We start from the raw sequence: 12549 nt of genomic DNA, 5'->3' as shown, positions 1-12549 counted from the left end.
ATATCACTTCAATCTGTTCTGGGGATGCAGGTATCTTTTTCAGGGCGGTTAAAGTACTGACCCATTTTTGGGCCAGTCTGCAACACCCACCGGCCAGGCCCAAGATGACGCACCCTGACGCACAGCCGCCTCAGCACCACAAAGACAAAACATCACAGCCTCAATGTCAGCATGTTGACAACCAGCTTATGGATCAGTCTCCTAAATCCTCCTCCCTTCACTTCCCCCTCTCCACTGCCTCACCCCATTTGGGATTCGCAGATAAAACGAAAGCGCTGGCATTAAATACAACCCCCGGTCATTGCCTCATCATCCGCCTCCAACCCCAACCAAGATTCTGTAGCATCAACCTTGCTAATAAAAAGGACAACAAAGACAAGTGTCCCCTCCTCAACTCATGTCCCCTCTGACATCGAAGATGAGAGATTAAGGAACTGGATGTGATGTTAATGGATGCCGCTAAGCTGCACTGTCGCATCTCAATTTAACACAGAGTAAATCTGTCTGGCAGTTCAGTTCAGTCCAAACAGAAGACAAATGATACTGAGGACAGACAGGGTCCTTGCCCAACTTCTAATACCCCCAATGTGCCTCTTATTTCTCCTGCTGGGACACTGAAAGTCCTCACTAAGACCAGGAGAACGCATCACGTAGCCTCAGTTCTCAGATCTTTACACTGGCTCTCTGTGTGTCAAAGAATTGAATGTTGGTTCATAAAATCTCTAAATGGGACAAAATACAAGTCTAATCTGCTGCTCTGGTATGAACCGTCCAAACCACTTGGGTTGTCTTGGACAAGTCTGTTTAGTGTCCCCAGTGTCAGAACTAAATATGGGGAAGCAGCATTCAGTTTGTATACAAGACATATCTGGAACAAACTCACAGAAAATTTGTTCCAACTCTCAGGTTATTTAAATCAGGGCTTCAAAATGTCCTATTTGCCACTTTATTTGATCAAGTTTTGACTATTTTCTATTTTATTTGATTAAATTTTATTTCTTTCATTGGTTTCAACTTAGATGTGTTTTTACTTTACGTTTTGTTCTATTTTTAGTTCTTCATTTAATTCATATGTATTATTCTCTTAATTGTCTTATTTTTGTATTTACTTTATTTAATTTTAACATATATTTTTTGAATCAGTTCTGACTCATATGTCTTTTTATCTCTTGTTGTTCTTGAGTTTCTATCTTTTTTTTTTATGTATTTGATTCTCTTTTATGTTCAGTTGACAGCTTTTTGTGTGCCTGCAACATGTAGCTCACACTTACTGCAGCACATTGTGCTTCCACCTGGAATTAAATGTGCTTTATAAATTATGATTTATTTTCTTGCTGGCTTAAATTTTGTAAATTTTGTTTAATATCTTGCACTACATTTCTTATTCTATTTTTTAATCTGTCTTATTCTATTGTATTTAATTTTAATCTTTGGTTTAGTTTGCTTTCATCTTTTTAAATCCTATTCATGTATATGTTTTTATGTTTCTTTTATATCTTGTCTTATGTTTTATGTAAACAACTTTGACTGAGGCAAGATTAACTTATTTGTATGCACCTTTGGACAACGAGGCAATCCAGAGCTTTGAGGTTTCAAAGTGCAGAACAAACACAATGTGCCTTTGGTATTTTCTCTGTGAATGAAGCCTGTATTTTCCCCAAGCCTGCAATTTGACTTTGGTAGGCCGCAGATTCAGCACAGCACCGAGCCTAATTGATTATAAAGCTGTCTGCAAGAGTTCCAGCCTCCTTCCAATATAAAACTGCGGTAAAAAAGTAAACAGTGTACAAATGTCTTTTAACACTTGTTCATATAAAAAGAAACATGTCACAGAGAGGTATCAGAGCACCTCTGGGAGACATAAACAGTAGTGCCCACGGTATACAGCGGCAGACTTAGTAATGAGATGCCTCCATGTCTGGCACCAGCGCTGTGTGGTTCCTGCGCTTCAGGCTGACTCACTACACAGGTGCGGTCCCTCTTGTGTAACGCAGGTACACATTGCCAACATCACTCCTACCACCCCTTTCAAAATGACCGTGGACCAGCACCAGATAACGCTGGGTTCCTCGCCAGCACTGTAACAATACTGAAGTTTAAGAACATCCTGTGCTGTGCCAGGAGGGGAAAGGCTTTTTGAAAAAAAAAAAGGTAATAATCCATGAGTCTACCATTTTCTTTTGAAATCTCCCATCCGTACTGACAGGAAGAAAGGGTGGGGGAGAGTGTGAGCCGACGAGATCTTAGGGGTCATGAGGGTGAATGTACTGATACTTGAGAAAAAAAAAAAAAAAACTCTGGGACAAAGCCAAGGACAGTGTGCCGATGAGGAAAAAGTCTTCTACATTCACACGGAATGATTTGAGACACCTCCAAGAGCGAGAAAGGAGAACACATAGAACTTATTTCATAAAAAACTGATACTTGCTCTCAGTTTTTAAAGTATAAGCCAGTGAAAAGACTGCTGTTACAGATACAGGACTTTTAATATAAGGCAAAAAAATCTGTTGTGCGTTTAAGAATACTTTTGACCCAGCTCTGTGTCACTGCACTGTGGGCTGTGTGCGCAGATGAACGGTGTTAAGTCATGACGTGTTTGCATCACTCGGTGGGTTTTGGTTGGCACAGAGCTGGTTGAAAATTGGCCAAGTACCCCTTTAAAAGAGTTCTCCAATGATTTAGCATCGCACTCCTTTAACAATGCGGAACTCTCTATGAATAGTTTGAAAAAAGGATAAAAATCAGTGCAGCACACTGACATTTCAAAGAAGTCGATGTGGCGTCACTAGGGGTGTAAATCATGACAATATATTAAATCAATTCTTTGAACAATGACACGCTATTTGCTGAAATCACAAAGCCTGCCACAACACGATTTGGATTTGATTCTATCAGGAGATCAATGTGAGTTAGTATTAGCAAATTCCCTCATTGTCATTCTCTCAGCTGTTTGCCATCATGCGCCTGATGAAAATGTCAAAATAAAGACATATCTTGAGGAGGACAGTAGGTATCAATGATTTCACTTTGCACTACATATATTGGACTATTGGTCATAGAATCGATACACTGATCCAGAACGATATTGATCTAGATTAAGAGGTCACTACACCTCTAGATGTCACCCATTGGTGACACCCAAGTGACGATATTTAGATAAGAGGATGGAGCTGTGGAGAGGTGAGGGGTGGATCTGACTGAAAACATATTTTACTGTTCATTTTAGTCAGAGGGTCATTTTCTTGTAGACTTTTATACAATCAGACTTGTTTTTGCAACCAGTGGTCACCCCCGGCTGGCCATTAGAAAGAATGCAGGTTTAAGGCAATTTCATATTGTCTTCATTGCTGAGACCCAGAGGCGACATCCACTTCTTTTATGCAATATGTGATGCAGCCTTACCAGATGTTGTCATTTTTATATCCTGCATTCTTCTGTTTATCAAAATTCCTACCTCCTTGACCACTGACAGTTCAAGTCATGCATGTTGTGCTTTTCACAGCTAATGCAGCCTTTTTCATTTGCTTCATTCTCAGACTTAGAGTCTTTTGACCCAATAGACACTGACTCATGTAACATCCATACAGGAAATTCATCAGAGTTTGTGCAGCTCACCCTGGAGCCACAAAAGACCTTATACAACATTTTCAAATGCAGTAGCACCTCCTAAGACCTGTAAACTGGCCTTGATGGATAAAATTGGTGGAGATCCCCTCTAAATGTAATGGAAATTAAATTTAATTTTGGTCAACTAAATCTACAACTCTTTGGACTACATAAAAGTGCCTTTTCACTACAACAATAAACCCAAAATATATGTATATTTCTTATTTTTCTCATACGTCCCCCTAACACGCTGACATGTTGTTAAACTTGTTGTAAGGTGATTCATGAATGTATCTGCTGTGCTTTTATAGACGTAGACCACCCCCTTCAGAGGAACCCTTATTAAAGTAAATCTATACCAAAGTGGCCTTGGGAAAAGTACCACTGGTGAGTTCAGCGTGTCTGTGCACTGTGGGAACCATCAGAGAAATAAGAGGCACTCTGCTGAGGGAATAATGGGAGAAGACAGGGAGTCCGCAGAGAGAGGGGAGAAAAAAAGAACAAGCATAAAACAGACAGTCCGAAAGGGGAGATAATAGGGCTGCACAGTTTCTAAAAAAACCCCAAAAAACTCAACATTGGCAGCACTGACATATTTCACTCAATTACAACTGCTGCTGTTAAGAGTTAAGATGTTAAGTTAAGAATCCGACACTATGGGCAAAAAAACAGCTTGTCAAATCACAGAGTTAAACAAATGCAGACTGTGCTCTCATCACTATCTCAATATCTAGGAACAAAATCCAGATCATGATATCAGTCATGATCTGACAGCCGCGGGCTGGAGAGGAAGGTTCTTGGGAGGTACAGAGATTTAATGATTCCTGATGCGGTTGCAGGAGGGAGGTGAATGAGAGCCAAGAGGGGCAAAGACAAGAAGAGTGAGGAGAAAGAATGGAGAGCACAAGATGTGGGTTACAGGAGAATTGCAAGTGAGCCAATTTTGATCTTAGAGCTGGAACGTGAATACAAAGTTAAATTTAAGATTTAAATTAAATATATATAATATAATATATAAAAATATATAAAATTCAAGTGGGTCAGACTGTGGCGCTGACTCTTGAAGACTACCTGTCACGGAATCTACATAATTTACATTAAATGTGAATATCAAAAAAAGAACAAAAGTAGCTGAAAATGTTTTTCTAAATCCACTTTGACCACTGAGCTGATATGATGCCATAAAAGCTCGCCCGTGCTGCTGTGCATGCCCGTAGCACAGGCCTTTATCAGGATCAATTATGAGACCGTGGAGAGATTTCATGATCAGTGGATGGATATATTATTACTGCATTGTTATTATTATTATTATTATTATTATTATTATTATTATTTTACCACACCAGGGTTTACTTGGAAGCTAATCAAGACCCCTGTTTTCATGCGGACCTGAGTTCAAATGAGCTTTCACACTACTTCAAACATACCGGACTATCCAAAGAAACCTAACATTGTTCGATTAAAGTGGACCAAACAGCTCAGAGATGGTTTTCTGTTTTTGAGTATTTTGTGTCCTGTTGCCTTTTGGGAACATGGTAATGCAGACGTGCTTAAAATCTTTATTTTTATAATGAAAATAGTTGCCCAAAGTTGCCAGTGGGTAAAATGCTACCTCAGTCATCGTGGTTTATACCCCTGGTTTATTCTACTGCTTCACAGCAGGAGGCTGTCACGCTGTGCTGCTGCGCTGCTGCTTGGAAACAGGGCCAATACATGACTCTCTCCTCACCTTAGCTACGTCTTCAGCAGCTCAACTCAAGTGTGTCTGAGCTCAGGACTAAAGAGGAAGCTCTTTTGGTAAAAGTCAAAGATATGGACATATTATGCACCACTTGGTCATTAGGTCAGTTTTAAATATTGCAGAAAGGAAAACAGTAACAGGCACAGTGAAGTGGAAAGGGCTGCAGGTGACAGTCTCTCACTGTGGTTTGGAACCAGCAAACCCTCCTACACAGCATCAAGGTAAACAACTTAGCATTAATACCTCACCTACTATGGAAAAACCCTATATGTGAGCAATTTTGGATAAAGTTTTTTGATTTAAAACCAAAATTTAACACTATTTTAGCCTGATTTTTTGTTTTCTGGAAGACGGAAACAAAGCCACATGTCTCTGCTGGCAAGGTGACACTTGCATACAGAAACATGTGGCGGCCTGCAAATGTGCTGTTGGGAAGTCACAGGGCCAAAATGTTTCATCCTTTCTCAGAAAGACTACTGAATACTCACTATTTAGCACCCCTGACCTGACCACTAATACTGACTGAAAGTCCATTTGTCCATCTGCCGTCCATCTGTTTGTCCATCATATTCTGCAACTAGAGGCAATGATGTCCAAGCTATGCAGATTAATTCATCATTTTAATGGTGTTGCAGGAAGATCTGTGGCCTGTGAATAACCCTGACACACAGCGGGAACTCTAAAAGCCTTTTTGGAAATATTTATATACTGCTTAAGAGGCTTCAAGTTTGAACGCTCTTTGAGTGGCGATGACAAGAGGAGACTGGCAGTGAGCAGGGAGGGTCGGAAAAGGAAAACAGGATTATTCCTATCAGACTGTGGTCTCTCACTTTGATGCTGTATTTTTTAACACTGAAGCTGCAACTTCTCACTGGTCTTTGTTTATTTTGAAGAAAAGTTTGACATTTAAGAAACACAGTACACTTATTTCCTGTTCTTATTTCCTGCCGCCTGGCAACCTCAATGCCAAGATCCCCTCCCTGTAAAACCACAATCTGTGACTTTTACACATCAGTTTTTGTGCAGATTTAACAAACATTTACATCTCCCAGCACTATAGTGATAAATACACTCAATTCAGTTTCAACTACAACGAATATTTTGCACCCCCCTCCCCCCTCTCTCTACATCTCCAGCAGACCACCAGCAGACCACCAGCAGCTAATCCTCTAACACAGAGCCCCCAGTTTCACATGTACTGCAGTGACAGGCTGTGAGAATGACAGCCGGACAGACAGGAGCCTGTTTTACACAGTGATCCTGCATCACATGTCGAAACTAAGACCCTTCATTACACTGGCTTTGCTTTTTTTCACACAACCAAATAGCATGCTGGCATTGTGGAATCAAAGGAGGTATGATGGGCATGACATGTTACACAACAGCATCTGCATCTATGTGATGTATAACATATGAATTGGGCTGTGCTTTACAAACAATATCAATGCCATGGTATGGCAATAATTGTCCATGTTATATGGCAGCTGAGCTCGGTGCGTATGTGTGTATTGTATTATGTAGTGACTGAAAAGGCTCAGGCAGAAGCAAAAGCTTATACTATATGCTTGTCCTACAGTCTTAGTAAATAAAGCAACCCTCCAAAAATAACAATAAATCATTCAGACTCGTAACCCTCAAATAAAATATCTTAAATCATTCTTTTGAAAACCAAAAATGAGTAACCCATTTTTTAATGTATACCAGCACTGTTCCACACTTTAACCCCAACAACAGAAACACATCTTTTAATATCTTGTTCAGTTTTTGATATGGTAAACTTGCAAAAACCTCTCAAATCATATTAGCTCTCCTGTACTGACAAAAATTTAGTGACTTTGTTTTTGCTCTGAACATCATTTGCATTATTTTATAATATACCAAATCAATACATTTCATGCATTTGGATGTTAAAAACAGTTCCATAGTGTGATTATAGTAACCAGCCTTATTAATGACATCTATGGCTCATTTTTGTAGTAGGACTATTGAATTTGTCATCGTTTTAAAAGGTTGACACCCACTACTCCACACAATATTATCCTCTGCTCGAAGAGAAAGCAGGGCTGAAAGTACAATCAAGCAAAGAAAACAAACACTGTCAGCCTGCTGTTCTTCCAGGTCAAACACTTTCTGTATCTTGGGTGTCGTAAAAAGCGTAATGGAAACAGGTCATATTCATAGGCCTGTCTGATAAGTGGGCTATTGAGATTGAGTAACAGGAAGAGAGAGTGTTTGCATGGGTTTACCTGAGCTGTAGCTGTCTGTGGAGGACTGGGAGATGGAGCGGGACAGGGAGCGCCGGCCGATCTTGGAGGGACGCTTGTTGAACTCCTGTTTCTGGTCTGCAAACTGGATCTGCTGGTGGGCAGAGAACGAGAGGGGGTAGAGATCAGAAATCAATACAGATTTTACAAGTGCATTAATGTAGATCTAATGAACAAGTGGGCACATATTGCTCACTTGGAATGACCACACACAAGTAATACATTAACCAGGGTTATGATGACACTTGGAATTTGAAAGCCAAACATTAAGGAGACACGAGTTGCGTATGTAATAATGTTATGTTGGGTTTATGTAAGGACAGCTTTGCTATAAACAAAATATTTGCAGAGATATGATTAAAAAAAGGCCGATATTAAAGGAAGAGACAGATCAAAATCCATGGACATCTCTGAGAAAGGAGACCAGCTTTGAGTTCACTCTGACTTTGAAATAGATAACGGCGACAATGGGGCTATTATCAACCGGTGACAAGGCCACAGAGCTGACACAAGGTCCAACAGTTCACCCTGTTAAAATAAGTGGATGGGGTTTGGAGATTAACTGTGGCCACAGACTGACCATGTTTCTATCGCTTTGTTAATCTTTCCATTATTAAAGAGCCAACAGCTTTGTGCATCATAATTGATGAACTGATAATATTAGCAGTTTGAATAGCTGACTTATTCCTGCCATAAAACCACACGACAAGAACAAAACATGCTAGTGGGAATATGTGTAGTGCAGCATGAAAACAACATGATATTTTTGGTGTTTTTTTCCTCTCTGAAGGAGAAAAGTTGCTGAATGACGCCCACAAATCAGAGTCAAGAAATGTATTGGCAAGTGAAAGACTTTGCCAATGCCGCGGTCCTCTGACGGAGGTGGAGAAAAGCTCTAAAGATTGGATAAAAGCAGCAGAATGAGTCAGTGCCGTTCCTCGTTCAGTTTTCACCATCGTTCTCCTTGTCGAAAAAGAACGTCCTTGAGCACAAAACAAGCAAATATTTTCACTCTTTTTATCAGAGAGAGTCGACAAGATTTTTGACATTCAGACACATTTTGTGTGCGTATGAATGTCAGATACAACGAAGCTCTGTGTGTGTATGTGTGGGTGTTTTCATTCACTCACTCAGCAGTGGAGAAGAAAGTATGCAAGTATAATACAGAAAAAAGCCCCTTTGACTGTTATACAATTGTATAGATATCAATCCAAGCACCACTGTCTGTTACCGGGGGTCAATAACAATATACCTGTTATCATAACATAAATGCCATGCTGGGAGCAATAGCAGACTTTTTCTCCTTAATAATAGACTTAATATTTAGAGCACTTTTCATACAAAAGATGCAGTTCAAAATGCTTCACAATAAAAATGAAACATAAAAGCAAAAAGGCGAAATTAGACAATCAAAAGACAGTTGGTGATAACATAAATTTTCTGAGTGGCAGACAAAAAATACAATAGTAGGCGCAGAAAAAAAGTTAATTGAATGTGCCAGACAATCAGCAAATGACATGACATGACATGGCACTGCTGCTTGTCCAATAACAAAGAACATTGAGTCCACGTAACCAGAGGTGTTAACAACGACATATGAAATCATCAAAGGTAAAATAGACCTTTTTCGCATTTCTGTATCTTGCTTTTTCTCTCAGTCCAGTGATCTTGCAATTTAGTGACTCATGGCTTTATAGCAGAGTGGACGCCTTTCCAAACAGTTATGGAAGAGTCTATAATGAAACATTACAGCTCTCAGACAACAACTCTGTATCAACCATCATATAGAGACAAGCCAGGAAACATTTTTCTGATACTGAAATTGTTAAAAGCCATTGCAAACAAATGTACTATTTACGCACTTTTCACTTCCAATATCAGCTGACTGTTTGCTATTGACTTCTTCATCCAAAACCCAATATTCTCCATAAACTAATGTCAGGGCATCACCTCACTCCAACCCACTGTAAAGTCACACTAATCCATCCTCTCCTTCCCTTCTGTCCTGTCTTCTTACCTTTTTCACACAGGGCTCACTGCTTTCCCCATTCTTTTTCTTCTTCAGCATTGCCACATACAGTAATGTATTGTGTGTGCAAATAAGTTTTCAATATGACGCGTGTCTGATTCAAGGCCCTTGTGCAATAAGGGGGACCTCGTCTCTCAAGGTCTGATCATTTTTAAAGGCTACCTCTTCTCCCTCTGCCTCTTTTTAACCTCCGCTCTCCTGCAATCCAGCCCAAACTGGTCCGACCATGTGCCAGCAAACACAATACAATGAATTGTTTCCCCTTCCTTTCATTTCATCCCTCCCTCTCTCCCTCTCTCCTCCTCTGTATTCTTGTTTAATTGTTGATTGTTCAAGAGATTGGGGCCCCTGCTGACCCAAGATGGTTACGATGTGTAATTTTAGGACTTGGTACAGAAAAAGTGATTTAAAACTGAAAATTTATTGCTCAAAATCTAGGGTGAGACTCTATGGAATTACTACGTATCTCAAATTGTGGCACAAAAAAAACCAAACTTGTTATTTAAAACAACTTTCTATCCAAAAACTCTCTGGGTTCTTGCCAGTGATACAAAACATAACACCCCAAAACACTAATTAAGCAAACAATGATGTGCAAAAGGGAGCAATAAACCTAAAAAACAAACAAACAGGTAGCTAAAGCATATTGAAGAAAAAATGGATGCTCTTTGGAAAGGCAGTTTCCTGCCTTCCTTTCCTACTGCAGGACAAAACTCATTTTGGAGTGCAGCTGAAGGTGCTAATAACCCTGACCCCTATACCAGACCATAATAGGGCTATTGGTCTCTTCAGGTTTATCGGATGGAGGTTAGATGAGGGGGTTTAGGAGCTCAGAGTTGCAGCAAAAGGGTTGAGGGTCATTTTGGGAGCTCAGGAGCAGGGGATACAGGGGATTATGTTTTTTAGGACAAGATTATCACAGGTTAGCTCAGGGCTCAGAACAGGGGGTACTGCCAGGGAAAGTGACACAGGGGTTTGCTTTTTGCTCACACTCTTTGGGGCCTCTCTCAAAGTGCTACTGTGCACATTTTACATGCAAATTTATGCATAATAACACATAATAATACAGAGTTCCTAGGGCTTAAAGCCTCCTACAGACAGCGCACTTTTAGCAATCTTGTAAATTTAGTGCAAGCTACAATGTGCTACATGGATCTAATAAACTTGGGTATGACGTCAGGTTTGATGCATGCAGACTCTAAGATAACAACGCCTGAATCGCAGGTTACGACATATGGCTACAAATACAAAACTTTGTCAGCGTGCATCATCTATCTGTGCTGCTGTAGTGGTAAGAGAAAAATGAAAACAAACATGAATCTGGCCCTTGCTTTAGTGGCATTTATGCGAGTTGAAAAAATCTGAAGAAGAGGAGGAGGAGGAGGAGAATGTGGTCGCGGTTGTGGCTGGGGAAAAGACACCAACTTTGCGACCATAACTAACTGCCATTCTTGAACCTCTCTCATGCTACATAGGACCACTGTTTCATCTTTAGTCTAGGACTCCCCAAAATCGCAGTGTATACCGGGGTTTAAAGACTTTTGAAAGACTGATTTGAGACATTTTAAAACTAATTACATCCTTATTTTTTTTAATGACAAACTCGATTCTTTTTAAAAACTTTTAGGATCTGCAGGAATCCTGTTATATTCTGTAGCTGGGCCTTGGCAAGTGACACAAAATCTCCAAAATTATAAAAATTACATTTTAAAAAGAAGCAAGAACAAAAGGTGAAATTCTCTGCTACTATTCAAGATCCCATCACTTATAACAGGACATACAGTCTTGTCAGAAATCTCTATTCTATAGAGCTTAATTTATTTCAAGGTAGTGAATGAGCTGATGTTCTCATCCACAGCCACTTAATAAAACCCGCCAGCCGAATGCTGGTCAGCTGTTCATGCAGCTTAATAACCTGCTCATGTCTCTCAGTATCTATCAATGAAGTGTGCTGCATTTTAGAGCGGTCACATGCTTTTATGATTTTCAAAATAAAAGATAATCAGTAGACACGTGTTATTAATCAAATCTGGATGACCTGAGCTAACATTACAATCATGACTTCATAGTAACCTGATGGGACAGGGCCTCCCAGAGAGACTCATTATGTGTTACGTAAGAAAGCCACTGAGGACAGCTTACGGAGACAGCAACACTCTGCTCCCGTACCAGTACACTGAATAGGTCTACATGACTCGGCAACACATAAAAAGCTCATTTTCCAAAACACTGGCTACTATTCTGAAAAGGTCATTATGTGAATTTCATTCAATCTGTCTAAAATTTAAAGAGCAGCTGGGTGCAGAAATGTCACTGTGACAACCGCAAGCCTCCTAATATTTACAACAGAGCTGGGTTTGGTTTTCTTTCATCTCTTGCTTTACATTGAAAACACTGAAGCGAATACTGTGGCAGACAAGAAGCATATTTTGGGCTGAACAAACAATCTCTTTTTTTTGTCAAATCAGCTGCAGAATGCAAACAATACTTGTATCTGTCACTCTCCTTCCTGCATCCTTTTTCCACCATTGTGACATTTTCGATCTTTAAACCTCCTCTCAGCCTTTTTAACCTCGCACTGCACTCTTTTACATTATGGATGGTGACTGATTGGGGACCTAATGACATGTGAATAATGAATGTTAACTCAATACCACAATTAAGCTGGAATGTAGGGAACTAAGAGAAAGAATTGCAAAACCCTGGTTTTCTACTGGTGCAAAACAACAGTAGTAAGCAGAATCCAGAGGGGATGTGGGATACTGACAGTGAAGCCAGTTGTTTGCAATCCCACTGAGCTGGACTGTGATGGTTGGCAAGGATGACTTGGACAGCATGTTCACACTTGTTTTTGAGGCTAGTAGTCCTATACAAATACATGTGCACAGCACAGATAATAGTTCCTAATG

General features: G+C 40.0%; 1 protein-coding gene across 5 annotated transcripts in view; it reads right to left on the bottom strand.

Moving 5' to 3' along the window:
• ahcyl2b (adenosylhomocysteinase like 2b) overlaps positions 1-12549 on the bottom strand; it is a 60715-nt gene that overhangs the window by 17959 nt on the left and 30207 nt on the right. For 2 of the 5 annotated variants that reach the window (XM_088072518.1, XM_088072519.1), the window contains exon 2: positions 7594-7705. In XM_088072518.1, coding sequence (XP_087928644.1) covers positions 7594-7705 — 112 coding nt within the window. Of the gene's footprint in view, positions 1-7593; positions 7706-9628; positions 9786-12549 lie in introns of those variants that run through there. The other 3 variants (XM_042511384.2, XM_088072520.1, XM_042511383.2) reach the window with 3 other exon arrangements.

The sequence above is a fragment of the Plectropomus leopardus genome, chromosome 22 (genome assembly GCF_026936395.1).
Source record: "Plectropomus leopardus strain MGB_pleo_1.0 chromosome 22, ASM2693639v1, whole genome shotgun sequence".
Taxonomy (NCBI): Eukaryota; Metazoa; Chordata; class Actinopteri; order Perciformes; family Serranidae; genus Plectropomus; species Plectropomus leopardus.
The sequence above is the reverse complement of the archived record's forward strand: the minus strand, read 5'-3'. Positions and strand labels throughout refer to the sequence as shown.